This window comes from Mixophyes fleayi, chromosome 9 (assembly GCF_038048845.1).
Source record: "Mixophyes fleayi isolate aMixFle1 chromosome 9, aMixFle1.hap1, whole genome shotgun sequence".
Lineage (NCBI taxonomy): Eukaryota > Metazoa > Chordata > Amphibia > Anura > Limnodynastidae > Mixophyes > Mixophyes fleayi.
Genome location: NC_134410.1, coordinates 100543513 through 100562410, shown reverse-complemented (window position 1 = coordinate 100562410; position 18898 = coordinate 100543513). Strand labels below are relative to the sequence as shown.

At 40.8% G+C, this 18898-nt stretch overlaps 2 protein-coding genes across 2 annotated transcripts in view; one reads left to right on the top strand and one right to left on the bottom strand.

Moving 5' to 3' along the window:
• The window catches only part of PSMB7 (proteasome 20S subunit beta 7), a 979390-nt gene that overhangs the window by 155360 nt on the left and 805132 nt on the right, over positions 1–18898 (bottom strand). The window lies entirely within an intron of this gene.
• LOC142101665 (kinesin-like protein KIF14) overlaps positions 1–18898 on the top strand; it is a 92805-nt gene that overhangs the window by 68189 nt on the left and 5718 nt on the right. Inside the window, exons 19-26 of the mRNA XM_075186058.1 lie at positions 3240–3360; positions 6858–6951; positions 7905–8040; positions 8113–8198; positions 15996–16045; positions 16326–16505; positions 18034–18218; positions 18643–18801. Coding sequence (XP_075042159.1) covers positions 3240–3360; positions 6858–6951; positions 7905–8040; positions 8113–8198; positions 15996–16045; positions 16326–16505; positions 18034–18218; positions 18643–18801 — 1011 coding nt within the window. The remainder of the gene's footprint in view (positions 1–3239; positions 3361–6857; positions 6952–7904; positions 8041–8112; positions 8199–15995; positions 16046–16325; positions 16506–18033; positions 18219–18642; positions 18802–18898) is intronic.

Here is an 18898-nt window from a genome sequence, read left to right as displayed (position 1 = left end):
TTGTGATAAAGGTACAGGGCCATTAATCCAGAATGAAAACTAACGTTCAGTGAGAGAACCTTCCTTGGCAGAAGTTGAACTTTTTATATACAGTCATGGCCAAAAGTTTTGAGAATGACACACATATTATTTTTCACAAAGTCTGCTGCCTCAGTTTTTATGATGCCAATTTGCATATACTCCAGAATGTCATTAAGAGTGATCAGATGAATTGCATTTAATTTCAAAGTCCCTCTTTGCCATGACAATGAACTTTATCTCAAAAACCTTTCCACTGCATTTCAGCCCTGCCACAAAAGTACCAGCTGACATCAGATCAGTCATTCTCTCGTTAACACAGGTGAGTGTTGATGAGGACAAGGCTGGAGATCACTTTGTCATGGTGGTTGAGTTAGAATAACAGACTGTAAGCTTTAAAAGGAGGGTGGTGCTTGAAATCATTGTTCTTTCTCTGTTAGCCATTGTTACCTGCAAGAAAACACATGCAGTCATCATTGCTTTGCACAAAAAGTTCTTCACAGGCAAGAATATTGTTGCTAGTAAGATTGCACCTAAATCAACCATTTACCAGATCATCAAGAACTTCAAGGAGAGAGGTTCAATGGTTGTGAAGAAGGCTTCAAGGTGCCCAAGAACGTCCAGCAAGCATCGAAGTTAATTCAGCTGTGGGATCGGGGCACCACCAGTGCAGAGCTTGCTCAGGAATGGCAGCAGGCAGGTGTGAGTGCATCTGCATGCCCAGTGAGGGAAAGCCTTTTGGAGGATGGCCTGGTGTCAAGAAGTCCAGCAAAGAAGCTACTGCTCTCCAGGAAAAACATCAGGGACAGATGTGATATTCTGCAAAAGGTACAGGAATTGGGCTGCTGAGGACTGGGGTAAAGTAATTTTTTCTGATGAATCTCCTTTCAGATTGTCTGGGGCATCTGGAAAAACGCTTGTCTGGAGAAGGAAAGGTGAGAGCTACCATCAGTCCTGTGTCATGTCAACAGTAAAGCATCCGGAGACCATTCTTGTGTAGGGTTGCTTCTCAGCCAAGGGAGTGGCTCACTCACAATTTTGCCTAAGAACACCACCATGAATAAAGAATGGTACCAAAGCATCCTCCAAGAGCAACTTCTCCCAACCATCCAAGTACAGTTTGGTGATGAACAATGCCTTTTCCAGCATGATGGAGCACCTTGCCATAAGGCAAAAGTGATAACTAAGTGGTTCGGGGATCAAAGCATCAACATTTTGGGTCTTTGGCCAGGAAGCTCCCCAGACCATAATTCCATTGAGAACTTGTCAATCCTCAAGAGGCGGATGGACAAACAAAAACCCACACATTCTAACAAACTCCAAGCATTGATTAGGGAAGAATGGGCGGCCATCTGTCAGTATGTGGCCCAGAAGTTGATTGACAGCATGCCAGGGTGAATTGCAGAGGTCTTCGACCAGGCCTCCTCATACCCACAGAAATCTTAACTGCAATTGAGTCTTTACATAAACTTAATATAATTGTCAATAAAAGCATTTGACACTTATGAAATGCTTGTAATTTTACTTTAGTACACTATAGCAACATCTGGTAAAAAGGTCTAAAATCACTGAAGCAGCAAACTTTGTGAAAACCAATATTCGTGTCATTCTCAAAGCTTTTGGCCATGACTGTAGCATTGATGATCACACACACCAGTGGGGTAACTGACCTAACAGATTGCATATTCTGGATGAAAATCAGAATTAGAACTGTAGGCCTACTTTAGCTTAGTAATAGGTTAGGATACCATTACTTCTCTTTAGCTACTAGGTTTTAGTTTGATTATATATTGTCCATATACAGTCTTTAATTATGCAAAATTAAGACCTTGTTTATAACAAACTGTACATGTATGTTTTGTATAATACCCATTGTCCAGTGAGTGGTCTAAATGGTAGGGGGGTATATTTGTCATTAACAATGTATATTTAGATTTATATTCTATGGCAATTCCTGCTCCTCTGGAAGAAAATTTATTCTACGATGGCATAATATCCATATAAAGCTGCATATATTAAAATTCTGGAAATCTAAACTAAAAATGTATTTCTAAAGGTGTTCACAAATGGTGCAAACATGCCGCTTGGTCCAAATAGCTGGCCAAATTGCAGGAAACAGGGCCACTTGGCCAGAGCAACCATATCTGTTCTGGGTTCCCAACTGCCTGTTAGTGCAGTCACAGTGGTCTATGGTGGTAGCCATCTTTCAAGTGCACTTACAAGCCAGCCAAAAATGATCCTTTTGTAATCAAATTGTTTTGGTGACCTATTTGGTCAATTGCCAATTTTATCTCTAATATCTTGCTCGGTTTTGAGTCAAACATTTGCTAATTCTTTAATTCATACCAGCAGCCATTGGGAGTGATTGATTAACATTGTACACACTTGTAAATATACAGTACAGTAACTAAAAGCGAGCAATAAACTGTTTGCGTTCATTGTTTTATCTTGTACTCTATCAGTCAAAGTTGGTTACTATGGGGATATATACTTTTGCACCATCTTCCCTAGTCCTTCTGTAAGACAATCTTGTGTGGCTTGCTTTTTTCGTAAGTAGACAGCTTGTGACTATGACGTGTTGCACTAGTGGTCCCACAGACACGGCAGTTACCTGGTGATGCATCTTACAGTATGTTTTTGAATACTTTTGTATTTGTTGTAGCAGTCCTTTTGGCTAGTCTTGAAGCACAAATGTAGTGAATAAACCAATGTGTAGAATATTGGTACATGAAAACTTGGCTTCCTTATCATAGATTTGTCCATAAGAGCTAGATGATAACTGAGGCAGTTGTCCCAGACAGAAGATTTTGAGGGGAGGGGTATAATGCCATGTTGCAGAACACTAAATGTGTGGTGTCTACTTTTTTTGCTAGATTTTATGATTTAAAGGGACAATCTGAGTAGAATTTTGCATTGGCGAACATTGACTTCCCCATACATTGTATTATAGAATTATTTTTTTTTGCTTTGTTTTCTGCGTTCATCAGCATAGGAAAAAAGTTCCCTAATGTAACCAGCTAATATAAATTGCACTTTGACACGAGCGCGTTTTGACCGAGCCAAGGGCTGTGTATGTATATAGGCAAATGGTTATGGAAATGTTTAAAGATTACATTTTCCTTCGCCACCTCAGGCACTTGACACATGCCTAGAAGTGCTGTCCAGATTCTACCGCATTGAATCAGATGTTGAACGTCTCCATTTTTTTTTCTTTTTTGCAGACATGCGAGATGGGCATAAACCACAGTAAACTCATACAGGTGCTAGAACTGGAGAAGGACAATCTCGCTAGACAGGTGGAAAAAATACAGCAGAGAGGAAAAAGAAGCATATCGGCAGAAAGTGAGTGACCACAACAGACGCAAGCACTATATAATATACCTTCTATTGTATTTACTTGGATCAGTGATGGAAGTGGACTGATATGCGCTGATATGCCATACTGCCACTTCTCTACCAGTAGAGAGATTACAGATTTTTAGTTAGAGGTGGAGTAAGCACAGGAGACATGGCTGGGAAGGAATTGAGCCAATTGCTTGTCGTGGAAGATTATACCATTTCTAGTCTGATCTTAACAATTTTGTCTTTGAGGTAGAAAACAAGATTCTGGGCACGGATAGTAGTCAGAGGGTTGCGGATGAGAGGGTTGAGAAGAGACTTAAATGTGTTGAAAGGTGTTTGGGGTTAGAACTCTGAGCAGAGATGAGCAATTGGAAGCATGTTTTGCAGTGTCCAGTGCATTTTGATAGGCATGATAGACGTATATATGAAGAAATCATTAGTTACAAGATTTACACCAGTGACGTTCTGCTTTATGGGAAAAAAATTTAAGATTTTGTTACTTTAGTGTGCCATGGCTGACTTTGAAGTAGACGTGGAGTATGAAGAGTCGCTGGAGCCACATGATCAAGGGCCGTTGCTAGGGTTTGGGGAAAATGAGGTACTGTCATATCGGAAGGAGGAGATTGTAGAGATTGGGGAAAGAAGGTGTTGGAGAGAGGTGGAAAACTGTTGAAGATTAATAGTTAAGATTTCTGTGGGTATGAGGAGGCCTGGTCGAGTTTTACAACAGAGAGGTTAAAGTAGTGGGGGTGAGAATATAGCTGATAAGGTGATGACCTGAGAGGGGAAATGGAATGTTAAGGAAAGCATAAACTGAGCATAGTCTATAGAAAACAAGATCAAGGCGGTGGACATCCTGATGAGTAGAACATTTATCCCACTGGGAGAGGCCGAGGGAGGGGGTTAGAGAGAGTAGTTTGGAAGCAGCATTGGAACGTTGATTAGCAATGGGGATGTTTAAGTCATCCAGGATGATGGTGGGAATATTGAAAGATGAGAAATAAAGGAGCCAAGCAGAGGAATCTTGAAGAAATTGCTGTTGCGACCCAGGGGGGCAATCGCAGCAACACACATAGAGAATGGATTAAAAATCTGAATAGCATGTACTTCAAAAGATGTGAAATATAAATACACATTCCTAGTTCTATCAAATGTCCTGTCACTGTGGGAAAGTAGTCCAACCCCACCTCCTTGTCTGTCTCCAGGACTGGGGGTGTGTGTGACATGGAGGCCACCTTGTGAAAGGTCTGTAGATGAGGCAGTGTCTGATTGTTTGACATGTTTCAGTTATTGGCAGAAGGTTGAGGTTGTTTGAGAGGAAGAGGTCATGTATGGAGGTAAGTGCATTCCAAAGGGCACCGTTAAAGGACTTTGGAAGAGAAGGGAGACTGGTGATGCGTTTGAGGTTAGCTGGATTGTGGTAGTGTTCTGGGGGGGGGGTGTATTGGAGGAGTATGGGGGACCAGGATTAGATGATATATCACCAGTTAATAGAAGCAGAGAGAGAAAGATAGATGAGAGGATTGTACAATGTGTGCTTTTTTTCATTTTCTGGCAACAGGATGAGGCTGTTCCAGTTAGCGAAAAGAATTAGTACAAAAGTTCATGTGTTAACTACAGGTGAGTGCAGTAATGAAGGGGCAATATGGACAGAGGTGTATGTGTTGCAGGAAGGATGATTTAGTTCTAAAGATAATGCCATGAAAGGACAGTAATTAAAAGCGATTTGTTAAACATTGCGATGTAAGACTAAAAGACAACAAATTTTTAGGGAATTTAAAGAAATACCTAGTTGCAATGTGCAGTGCACTAAGAGAAGTAGTGCATAGGTAGGAAGCAGCATATGTAGCTTATTGATGGAAGTATTCAGATGTTGTACAGTTAAACACAGTTGTCCAAACATTGGACATTTCCAAACAGTTTGGGGTTTCCTACACTAAAGGGGTTTCTCTCACAAACACGTCACACCCCAAACACGTTTCCTTCTAGACTGAATGCTAAGACATAGTGATGCTGATTTCACAATACCATACATCTCTGCTAATTGGTCAATTAATCAGAAGAAAGAGCAAAAAACAGGGATAGGTGATGAGGGTTCCAGTACAGCTTATGTAACCAGCTTTAGGGTCTCCGTAGCTTAGTGAGACTACAACCTGGAGGAATAGGTGGACAACCAATGAACCCCTTTTGTCAATTACTGAGCAAGGGTGGAATTTATATATTGGCCATGTCATGCAGCAAACATCAAAAGTTTATCAGATTAAATAGAGTGAATCACTGCCTCTCAATTGTACATCATTTCCAAGTAGTGTACACTCTAAATTTATGATGGGCAATGTTTCCAATGTGTGTCACGACTGTCTAGATGTATTGAAAGAGGGTTTGTTCACTTAAAGGAATAACTAACCTCAAAACGCACTTTTTGCGGAGGTGGAGTTCAAAATAAAAATAACTTGCTTCCTTCCACACTTCATTTACTAGTGTCCCTAGTGGGTCTAACAATCCCACATCACACTCTTCTTAATGTTTGGCCTGTTAGAAACAAACTTAGCAAGTGTGAGCTTTAATTGTTTTGAAGAGGTGAGTGTAATGTGGGTTTGGAGACAGGTGAAAGATAAGTAAAAACTAATAAAAAAAAAAAAAAAAAAAGGTAGTATAGTTTTCTGAAATAAAAATATTTTTTTAGTTTTGGATGAAATTATCTATGTATCTATTCCCATCTCTATTTAGATCATGTTTGCTAAATCATTGGAAGTATATCTTAAAGGATTAACAAATATATAAAAATGATACTAAAATTCTAGCTCTTTTGCCTTCAACGTTTACATAATTGCCTTTAAGCTAAATGGTAACATACCCTGTTAGGTCAATGAATCACTAACCACGTAGAAGATGTGGCATGCTTTGTAAAAAACTAATGTTTTGGCCCCATGTCAAAAGTTTTTACCTTTGCACACAATTGAAATAAAAATGTGAAGAATGTACAATATAATTCTGTGCTGCCTTTCAGTATACTGAGGCAGAGCGTATGCTACACCCCTGATCAATGAGTGCATGCAACATGTACAGGTATGGCAGCTCCTATCTGGAAAGTGGTTATTCAAAAACGTATTTAAAAAAGTGACTTCACTACACACAAAGATGACCACCCCCTACAGTTAGTATGAGGAGCACTGCTGAAGACTGTAAGAAGGTGGGGAAGACAGGAAGTTGTCTTTTAAATATAATTTTAGTATATTTTAGGGTTGGTGCAAATTACAGGATAAACTATTATAAATAAATTTTCAGGTAAAAGATTCTATACCTGTCATTGTTTTATACAATCACTAACATGATGGGGCAACACTTTATTTTCTCATGACATCAGTCACAACATTCAAAGGTTGGGAAGCACTGCAAGCACAAATTAACCAATCATTGCCCAGCAAATGTACAATTCCTGCTATTGACCTTATTGTGCACAGGAAAATTGCTTTTCAAACAGGTTTTCTCTTCAGAACAGGAACAGTGGACGGCTCTTCAACTTTCCATCACTTTGCAAGAAGCCAACACGATCAGTAAAAGTTTGAACAGACAGACTGTGTTTTCCAGGTGGGGTCTTAAATTTGAACTCTTATTCTTTGCCATTTTCCCAAAAAATGTATCTTTGGAAATGACCTTTCCATCTGACAAAACTGATAATTGGACACCAGCCTAGATCTATGACTTTGTGCTATCCCTTAAATTTGCAGTGTTCTGTTCCCACCACTCTATTTTAACTGGTTAAAGGGGTTGCTGGCACAAACCAACCTGTAAAATACAAACCACTTTGTCCACTTTTTGTCCTTGATGTGTCAAAAAAATACACATCTCTGGCCTTATAGTGGGAATATGTATATTGTGGCAGATGGCAGGTATGTGTTCTAGGCTGACTTATGTGCTCTAAAACCCCAGCAGTTGGAAAAGTTGGTAAGGGTCCCTAGGGTATGAAAGGAGAGAGAAGGCGGGCTCCAGTTAAGACCCATTTTGGGTTTTCCAACAAGCTAGCAAGTTGCTAGTAATCAGGAGCTGCACTTGAAGAGCTGCTGTTTAAAAGGCTGCTAAAAGGATCTCTGAATACCTGGGGAAGAGGTCAGATGGCTCCTGAGATATGCTGCATTTTGTGATCTGTAAGTTTGGTTGTTTGTATATATGTGGCACACTAGGTTCCTCACTTTCGAGAGAGAGTCCCTATGTATTTAGAAGCCAGATGGCAAGGGTTTTGTTTTCATGCTAGTGACTAAAACTAGCTGAGGCTATTTAAACTATAGGACTGGTGTGGTTTATCTGTCTGAAATGAGTGAAGTGCAGTTGTCTAACCCCAGGAGATGGTACCCTTAGCCCATTCTTATGACAATATCTTCGTTATTGGCAATGGATGGCTAAGCGCTATGTTAGACAAGGAATGATTAGCTCTGCTATTCATCTTTGAGTCCAGTACCAGGGGTGACGTGTCTCAAAGTATTAGCACATACAGTAACCTTCTTGGACAAGCCCCCCTCACCTGCAGTAAAACTGCTTTTCAGATATGACCCACCTACTCTGAATGGTGAAGAAAAAGCTGTGTACATCAAAGTCTCCAACACAAATTTGGGCATATCCACTATGTGGAATCTAGAGAAATTTGAAGAGAAACTGGCGTGCATGAGAGAGCTCTATCAAGTAAGTTTGGTGGGTGGTGGTCAGTTTGCTGTTTGGTACAGTACAAATAATTTGACACTTTTATACCCACAGGGCTGCTTTGATACCAGTGGAGATGAACTTTTTTATGACCCTACTGATACATGGGAGGTCGAGTCCAAACAGCCATCTCCTAAAAGGCAAGTCTAATCTTGAATCATTGAACATATGGGCAATCATCATCATCTATTTATTTATATAGCGCCACTAGTTCCGTAGCGCTGTACAGAGAACTCATTCACATCAGTCCCTGCCCCATTGGAGCTTAGTCTAAATCCTCTAACGCACACACACACACACTGAGAAAGACTAAGGGCAATTTAATAGCGGCCAATTAATCTACCAGTATGTTTTTGGAGTGTGGGAGGAAACCGGAGCACCCGGAGGAAACCCACGCAAAGACGGGGAGAACATACAAACTCCACACAGATAAGTCCATGATCGGGAATCGAACTCATGACCCAGTACTGTGAGGCAGATGTGCTAACCACTAAGCCACCGTGCTGCCCACAATGACTTATTACACTATATTATATGCTTGATTTGGCAGAAATCCACACCTAAAGATGCACTTTGTTTTAAAAGCACAATGTGATTTAATGCAACATTTTTGGTTGGAACATTTTTCTGAGTTTTTCTTCTCCTTTGACTAGCATGACACTGTTATATCTGAAAAACCTACCTGCAAATGAGATCAAGAAAACCTATAAAAATGCAACTGCATTCAAGCATTTCCAGAAACAAAAAAAGATAGCTTGACAATACTGTAGATGTTTCTTGATGATCAAAGATAAACTCCTTAAGTGTTGGGCACCAGTACGGCCATCTCCTAAAATAATCTATAACATTTACTCTATTTCAGTGGGTGACGTGGGCCACTTTGATTGTTAAACTATCAAATTCCATTCACTTATATTTTCCATACTGCCACTTGTAAATTTTCACTTTTGACCACTGCTCTATTTTATTACAAATGGTACCTTGGGTTATAGATGGCCATAGGCCTGCAGTTCCAGAGTAAAAGGCAACCATATTTTGTTAATGTATAAAAAAATTTCTTGAGTGTCGAAAAGCCGGAGAAATTAACCAGCCACATATGTGTACGTTGATCTTCGGTGTTTAAGTATGAAATGATTCTGGACACACTGAATCTTTGCATTTTCAGCAAATGTAGCGAGTGTGTCTGGTACAGTTTTTGTCGTGGTATTGTGGAGGACTTTAAAGATAATTTTTTGGGGGGGATAATGTCCAACCTCATCCAATCTTATTTCAGGTAAAACCTTCTGTCAGCTTTTTGCGATTTTTGGTGGTGTTTCCACATTAGATTTAGAAGGCCTTCCCCCTTTTTTTTGGTGTTTTCGCCCATTTAAATTAATGTTGCAATTCCCGCTTTGGATTCTAGTAATCTCGTGTTTAATTTCTCGCTATTTTTAAAAAGGATCTGTGCGTTCACTATGGGCCATTTCGGTTTCCAAGAAAGCGGAAGACAATCCTATGGTAAAATTTTTGACAATTGATAGGATGATTGCTCACTACCCTCATTCAATCGTAAACTGCTTCTTCCCCCATAAACTTCTATTGGTTGACAGCAAACAGCCTTGTTACTTTGGCAAACTCTTTTAGTTTACAAAGCTGCGGCTCTATTCCTGCATATGTAGAGATTATATGAACAATATTATCTGCCCTTCCCCTACAGAATTATTTTCAAACTCCTCACCACCACTTACAAGGCTCTCTCCCACTCTACTGCCCCTTATATCTCTAACCTCCTCTCCATTCACACTCCCACCCGCTCCCTGCGCTCGGCCAATGACGGCCGCCTCGCCTCCACTCTGATCACCTCTTCCCATTCCAGAATCCAGGACTTTTCCCGTGCAGCCCCCCTTCACTGGAATGACCTCCCTCGCTCCATCCGCCTCTCTCCTACTCTGTGCTCCTTCAAACGTGCACTCAAAACTCACCTCTTTCTCAAAGCCTGCCAACCATCCACTTAACCCCCATCTCCTCCACTCATTCTCCCCTCTCTCCCATTCTCTCAACTGGCTCCTCTTGTGCCTGGTCTGTTTAACCCTCCCTTAGGATGTAAGCTCGCTTGAGCAGGGCCCTCTTCCCTCCTGTCTCCTTACCCGTTCTTCTGCTCCGTGTCTATTGCATCTGCCTGCCTGGAGTTTCTGAAGTATTGGTACTTTTGTTTATTGTTCTGTACTGTTATACCCTGTATAGTCTACTGTTTGTACTATGTGCGGCGCTGCGGAAACCTTGTGGTGCCTAACAAATAAATGATGATGATAATAATAATAATAATAATCTGCCCACAGTGGAATTGTCACATTGTCTGTTGATGTGGCCGCCGAATTTGATTCTCTAAAACAGGCATGTCCAACCTGCGGCCCTCCAGATGTTGTGAAACTACAAGTCACAGCATGCCCTTCCAGCTATCAACAGGTTGTCTAATGGCAAAGCATGTTGGTGCTTGTAGTTTAACAACACCTGGAGGGCCGCAGGTTGGACAGGCCTGTTCTAAAACATTTCGGTAAAGTTTTAGGGTTGACGCGCCTGCGTCAGAATCTTTAAGTCTGTTTTGTTTAACTGTACTAACAAGCAAAATGTTTTTTTGCCATCAAATTTTTAACGATGAGTATAGAGGTAAAAAAAAATATCCAGAAACAGCTTGTGGTTTTATCTTCTTATCCATCACATAGTCTTATGACAGTATCACCAATCACACCAAATTCTGTAATCGTGGAGTTGGATTTTTGGTCCATTTCAAATTTTGAGACGCATGCGTCTTGAGATGCCCTCACCCATACTTTTGAAGCCCCACTTTTTGGGTTTCGAATTTTAAGCATTGTTTACCGCTCTGTCGCCTTTTGAAAGCGATGATCATTTCGTCAATAGCCTGGAATTCTGTTGCATTGGTGACGTCTGCAAGTGTTTCGGACAACATATCTAACAGTGGACGAACTTTGATAAATATATCGTTGCATTCATCTGGTATTTTGCTATTTTTATAATGCTATTTTGATTTCCTGGAAGCATTTTCACATTGCTAGCTCTGATTTTTACCCCTGCAGTAGCAGCCAGCTAGAGAATCACATACAGGCCCGTCAGTCTCACACACAGTCAGCTGCCAGCATGAGCACTGTGTGTGGAGCACAGCAGTAGTCAGTTACTGGTGGCGTGGATGGTGTTGTCCTGTTCTACCTCTTCCAGTGAGTCACCCTTCCGCACCCTGCCACGTTCCCGCCCCCAGGCCATCGCCAGCCAGCTGCACTGCAGGGGTGTTGTGCATGCGCAAACAAGGTTTATCGTGCATGCGACAATCGTATGGATATTTTTTTCCATAAAATTCTTTTGATTCAATGGTTAGTTACTGCGTCCCAGAATCTGTGGCAGCTGGGCGTATGAGCAGGTAATATAGAATTAATTCTACATCTCCTGGGATAAATTATTCCTTTTAGTGGGCTGACTTCTGATTGGCCACTTGGTGTATTTAAGGCTGGGAGGGCTTACCTCCCTGCTGTTATAGTGTCCGTGTGTTGCATTTTAGCTGGCCAGCTCTGTCCTGTGTATACTCTCTATTATTGACCTGACTCCTGTTGTGACCGTTAACTTTGACGGTTATACTGATAAGCTTTTACTACCCTAGAGCTTAAGTCCTGGGGCATCCGAGTACTTCCGAATAAAAAGCTTATTTAATAGCAATAGGCCTAACAGTTTTGCAGCTTAAAGTTATGTTTTGCGTTGATCTTTAGTTTTTTACTTTTAATTTGTAATTTTTTTATAGTATTACTAAATTCTCAAACAAGCAACCATATAGAGAAAGTAGCATATGGAAAGTAATGGATAATTGGAATACGTGAAAACTTTTACAAGCAGTGAGGTCCCAACACCCAGTTTAATCAAGGTCACTTTGCTTACTGTAACAAGTGGAAAAAGCAGTCAACACGAGTTTAAGTGCCATTATCTAACACAGTAGGCTCTATTTGAATGCTGTGGCTTTGTGATACTGGTGACACAATGCACCTGTCAGAACAAGCTATTCACCAGTGATATGGGCATAATTGGGCAGTGTATAGAGGGCACAATGAGGATAGTCTGCGAGGGTGAGATTAGAGGTTATTGTAAAAGACTGGATGCCTGAGTGACTACTTTCCTCAGCTGACAGTATAGAAACATTGAATTTACTTCTCATTACTGTGTGAATACATATTTACATTATTTGCCTTGTGGTTTTTTTGTTTTTTTTTATAAATGTAGGCAGGCTAGTTGGGATCTCCTGATTTTCTTTCCCATTTTAATCTTATTTTATTTTTGTCAGTATCCTTGCATGGTAAAATGCAGCGTATGTGTGTGTATTTTATAATTTATAGCAACGTTACACAAAAGCATGGCAATTGTATGTTGCTAGAGTACAGCTGCAATATGACTTGAATAGAACATGAATCTGGATACAGTATACTCTGTAACAGCTTAGTTAAAATAAAGTATATACATTTAAGTATATAGGACTGTAGAAGCAAATATTAAAAAAAGGGAATATGAATTGTCACATAATTACATACACATTTAATCATTGAGGTTTACCTTAAGTTTGTAGCTTGAAACCTTAACAATGTGGCATTCACAAACTAGTACCCCCATTTTATTATGTACAAACTGTCACCTGGATTCAGAACTCTGTATTACCTTAAAAGGCCAGTCTTTTAGGGCATGAGTCATCATAGTTACTATATCATATGGTAGAACTGCACAAGGCAGTGGCGGAACTACCATTATTCCAGCAGGTGCTGCGCAGCAGAGCCCAGTGGCGCACGCAGGGGGGGTTTTTGGTTCTCCAGAAACCCCTCCCCTCCGCGAACCAACAGTACTGTACAGCAGCCGCGGCACTGTCAAAGAAGCGTCCGCGGCAGTGCTGTATTGTAGTATAATACAGCACTGCCGCGGATGCTGCTTGACAGCGCCGCGGCTGCTGTAGAATTCAGACTCACCGAAATCTAGCTGCTGCGCATGCGCAGTATCTCCCTCTCGCAATATATATTATTTTTTTTCGGGGGGGGGGGGGGGGCGGAAACCCCCCCCCATCTAAATCCTGCGTTCGCCCCTGGAGCCCATGGAGTTAATGGGGGCCAATGCATGGTAAATGCAGAGCATCAAGCACCCTGGTTCCCGCCTCTCTGCACTATAAAATATTCAGCTTGACCTGTAGCATAATCAACTATTCTATTATAATGGCAAAAGTTAAAGTATTGTATTTCCTAGTATTAATACAGGAAATATTGTACATCTAATGTTTTATAACATAAAGGTTAGCTACCTGCAGCCACTTTTTGTATGTTGCTGTCACTGAGGCCAGTTTCTTGGTCATCCAGATGTTTGTAATTTGGTTATCTGGGACTGCCTCACCCAACTCTACATTTCTATCCTCTATCTGGCTGACACAGGTTTTAGCCCCACCACCTTTACCATGTCGCCAGGAATAATAGTCTCATGACCTCTGGATCCTCATGAGGCTTGCCGCATCCAAACAAGTCGTTGTGTTCATGCCATTTTATCCATTTGGGTTGTATAGGTATGATAAAAACCCACAATTTCAGAATGGAAGAATCATTCCTCAACATTTAAAAAAGCAATATCTGAACATGCATAAGACACACTCTGGGGGTTTCTAAGCCATGCGCCCATTATCACATCTGGGTTCACACATTGGGATAGTTCCATTTACACATACCTCTAACAGTCCCTGTTTTGGTGGATGTCAAACCTATAGATGAAGCATGTTTTCGTGACAAATGGCAAGGCTGAAAATGTTTGAAATCGAGGGCAATGTAAGATCCAAACCTAAAGGTTTCTATTAGACAGTAAACAGAAGAGCAGCACTCATTACTGCTACTAAAATTACACTGCTTAAAATGACATAATTATGCTGCTGTATAAGTCACTTGCAGACCACATCCTGAACATAAGGTACAGTTTATGGCACCTGTTTACACAAAGGGCATGGCAACATTCATGAACGCTCAGATAGGGGCAACCTTATCAATTAGAAAGGAATGGTTACATTATGAAGACTAGACAAATTTATCTTTATGGAGCTAAAAGGTTTCTACCCTAATTTAGTATGTATAACTACATCAGGTCAGTACACACCTAGGAGCTATTATGTACAGGTGATGGGGAAACCTATCCTTTGAGTGCACTATTGTGCATTGCTGGTGTTGGTGAGTGCACTGCAGACACTGCTAGCTCTACCTAGAAAAACTATAAGCAAGTAGTACTTATGTCTGTAGCCGCAGAGTGCTCCATGGCTGCGGACAGACAAGAAAACCAATACTTAGACTTTTCACAATCGGCACAGATGGGCTAATCCCTGTAAGGGAAGGCAGAATAAGGAACGCTTTACCGAAGGAGGAGGTGGTGGCAGATTCATTGCATGGATTTTAAAATGGATCAGAGGCCTTCCTCCAACTAAAGTCGTCACAATGCATTTTTGTAGTGGCTAGTCCAAAGAATTTCAGATTTTCCATTTATAGGGCCAGGAAGGATTTTTTTGCACCACTACGAAGACAAGTTTTCAACTGCCTTGCTGGGATCTTGTTTGATCATCTTCCGAATGAACTGTACTAATCCGTAAAAGAATAGGTTGAACGTGATTGACTGCTGAATTAAGATGGACATAAAGTACTTACAGTAATTTCAGCACCAATGGGATTTACATTGGTTTAAGCTTAATGGGTGTGTACTTTCAAACATCAGTAACTGTAATTTATCTTGTAGCTGCTTTATGGGACATTGAATCTGTGTGCTTAAACTCTGCATTTGTTTTACATGTACAATGGGGTAATGTGATTCCCGCAAATAACAGGAGCAAATACACTGTTGTGCCTGACACTTCTGGTTGTGAGTACTCATTGTACAATGCACATTTACTTGTTTTATCCCTGTAGATCTCTGTTCTTCCACTTCTAGAGACAGTACTCATGTGCCATTGGATCAGACTTCCCCATGGCAATGCACTGGTTTTGTGGTCTGATGACAAGTGGACCATTCTTGGCAGAAGTAAACTGTTGCTCTACATACAAAGGGTCAATGGACCATATTTTGATCTTGTGGCCGATTTTACTGACTAAGATTCTTCCCAATCCCGGCTCTAGTTTAAAGGATCTAAATCTTGAACAGTTACCAAAATGTACAACACTTGGGGGTATATTTATTAAACTGCGGGTTTAGAAAAGTGGAGATGTTGCCTATAGCAACCAATCAGATTCTAGCTGTCATTTTGTATAATGCACTAAATAAATGACAACTAGAATCTCATTGCTTGCTGTAGGCAACATCTCCACTTTTTCAAACCTGCAGTTTAATAAATCTAGCCCTTGGTCGTTAACAGATGGGTGAACTGATCATACCTTTTGCCCCACCCTCTCCCACAACACTCTTCGGGTTTTTTATGAAGCAAGACCTTTTTGAATTGCACTGTTTTTGTTCCCCTACTATTTTGATCTGCTTGCTTTGAAGTCAGGTCACTTTCAAGAACAGGAAATGAAAGCATTTTAAGTGGTGTTATTGGTAAATCCCAAACAAATCTCTGCTGGGTGATTACACAAAGTTGTCCACAACCTGCAATACTTCTTAAAAAGAGAAAAAAAAAACAAACCCAATTGTTATATATATCTCTAGTTGGTATCATACATCCAGTTTAGACTATATAGTCTTTTCTACTTGCCACCTGGATGAGAGGATAAAATACTGCAGTTCCTGTCCACTCCAAGATGACATACACTGGAAAGATTATTAACATGGGTGAGGGTTGGTGAAGGACATAGTGAATAGAAAATTAAATTCACAAAGTACAGTATGTTTGAACCTTGGTGTATTCCTAAAAAACTTGTTCACGTTCATTTATTATATTTTATTTGGGGTTTTTTTCTCCACAGAGGAAGGAATTCACTTTCCAGACAGACTTCTGGTCTTCTAGTAGGAAAAGGTAAAGTATTGATCAAGCATGTGCATACAAAAGGAAAAATAGTAACTTGTATATTATAGAACAAAGGATAAAACTAAAAATTGAGCCATTTATTTGTTTGCCCAATCTCTATCGTCTCTACAGTCTGCGCTCAGTAAAATAGGCCTTGTCTACCTGAATCCCATCAATCATATCCCATTTCTGAATGACAGAAAAACAGGTCTACACATGATGGTCCTCTGATACAGTATGTCCTTAAAGCGTTTGTACTAGTGACCCATGTGGTGGTTTTGTCTTGCAGTGCCCACTGACACATTTATCACCAGTTCTACCTTTTCTTCAGTCTGCAAGCAACTGGTGACATCTGAGGTAGAGCTATTGGGCAAGGAGGAATGTTCTCAGGGCTTAATTCTTCAACTGCTAACTGACCTTCATGAAATATCTACATCAAGCAATGTTCTTCAAACATATGAGCAGCAGGGTGAGCATATGCTTTCATAGGAGTTGTAATGTATTGTGTATTCTATAGTTGGGCAGAATAAACACACTCCAGTTCCTATATCTCCTAAGCGGAGTTATAACTAGAAATTTTAGCACTTGGGGCACACAGCAAGATTGATGCCCGCTAGCCCTAATCTGTAAATCAATTAATCTTAAATATTCATAACCGTGTGCCCCCCTCCAGCTGTACAACCTTGGCGGCTGCCTGTCTAACACAGCCCTAGTTAAAGCCCTGGCTCTAAGTTCAAATGCCAAAACTCTTAAAGGAGATGTTGTCCTAACATGAGTTTTTTACCCAGAACTCTAGATCTCTCCAAGTAGCAGAAACGACAGGGCCCCATTTCAGTCCAGTGAGCTGCAATCACCACCCTGCATGATAGGACAATTTCATGTAAATATTTTAAACTTGTCCAAGAATCACTTGGTCACCATTGGAGATAAGTATTGGGAAGGGTGTGTACACAAATTTGGATAAGCACTGTTTTGGGGGCCTGGACATTACAATTATAAATACAGAACAGCAATTACAAGGCATGAAGACAGAATTGAAAGGAGGAAATAGCTTGCAAGAGCATAGAGTCTAAGAGGAAAAGGTATCTGAATAAGGTGTGAGGAACTTGTTAGGTAGCTAACCGACTGGGGAAGAATAGGAACTTAAAATGGCCCTAAACTATAGGCGAGTCAACAAAATGTAGGCAGGGTTAGCACAGAGTTATCCCTAGGCACATTGGTGGCCGGTGAGGCCAAGACAACATATAATGGTAGGCAATCGTAGAAATACCAGGTGCAGCCTGTCACAATAAGCAAAGCTAATGCACAAGTAGGCAAACCATTGTACTGGAGGTTGAGCAAACACAAGTAGGCCGAATCAGCCCATCTGTGGGTTGAGTAATATGCATCTGTTACGAGTGGTACAGTGTGTTCCAGGGGTTAGCTTTAATGCTTTGTGTGGTAGTCACTGAGGGTGCTTTCTTTCTTTTGGGTCGGCCACTGGGGGGTGCTTTCTTTCTTTTGGGTCGGCCACTGGGGGGTGCTTTCTTTCTTTTGGGTCGGCCACTGGGGGGTGCTTTCTTTCTTTTGGGTCGGCCACTGGGGGGTGCTTTCTTTCTTTTGGGTCGGCCACTGGGGGGTGCTTTCTTTCTTTTGGGTCGGCCACTGGGGGGTGCTTTCTTTCTTTTGGGTCGGCCACTGGGGGGGTGCTTTCTTTCTTTTGGGTCGGCCACTGGGGGGTGTATTCTTTTTTTTTTTGGGTCGGCCACAAGACTGTCAAAGAAAATTTAATAGAAATTATATTTTCTATTTGTTTTTTTGCACCTTGATTACAATTGAATATGCAAAATATTACAAAAGGCTAATAGATATAAAACAAATTATGGTTGCAGTTGTGTGTTTGTGGTCGGGGGTGTAGGTGTTCTGTAGTCATGTTTCTTGAAAATTTTGATGGAATGTGTTAAAGTATGTATTCCTGTAGGTCCCATACTAACATGTCCTGTGTTCCTCTGTTGTAGAACTTGGAGATGTGAACATCCAAGATCATCTAATCAGAGTATACTCTGCTTTCAGCCACATGGCTGTATCTGTCCGGATGCTGAATAGTTTCCTGAGTGCCCCAGAAGCCCAGGCATCATACCTCAAGCAGCAGCTGGTTGCTGAAGTAAAGAAGCTGGGGGGCGGCGTGGCATTTCTTCTTCATGTAAGTAATGATCCACTCTCCTGTATTTGAAGGCTGCATCTCTAGGCAAAGTATTTTGGTTTCCATGGCTCTGAAAGAAGTAGTTTGATAGCCAGTAATAAAACAAAAAGGACTTTTTAAGAGAACTGCTCATTAACTTGACATGCTGTGAAGTAGAAGTTGTCAGTGTTTTAGTTTTAACAAGTTTTTAACAAGCTTCACAGTGAGATGTTATAGAAACGTTGCAATGTTTCTCAAGTTAAGTATAGTTTCATGTGTTATGTGCACAGGACAGAGGGTATTGACAGCAATATGCTCACTTTATTTAGTGTTGTTGTGTAAGTTCTGTTTTTTTTTTTTTTTTTTGCTTTAATTTTGTACCTCCGTTGCAGTCTGAATACATTAGATGCATCATCCGATGCCAACTAGCCTTTTGTTTGCACAGGGTTGTGAAAGTGACATTACATCAATGTTGAAAAAGTCCAAGAAACAGATAAACCAATCTGTCACCGTCATTGCTGGTTTGGTGGGCCAAGTTTCTATCGCTAGGCAACTCAACTTCAATCAGACTTTGGAGGAAAAATGTGGCCTGGAGCAGGCAGAGGTACTGTAAATGGGCGCCAGTAAATCATAGAACTAATACTGGTACACCATAGTTGTCGGTGTTTGGTTACAGTTCTTGGGGACAACTTGCTGCTGGC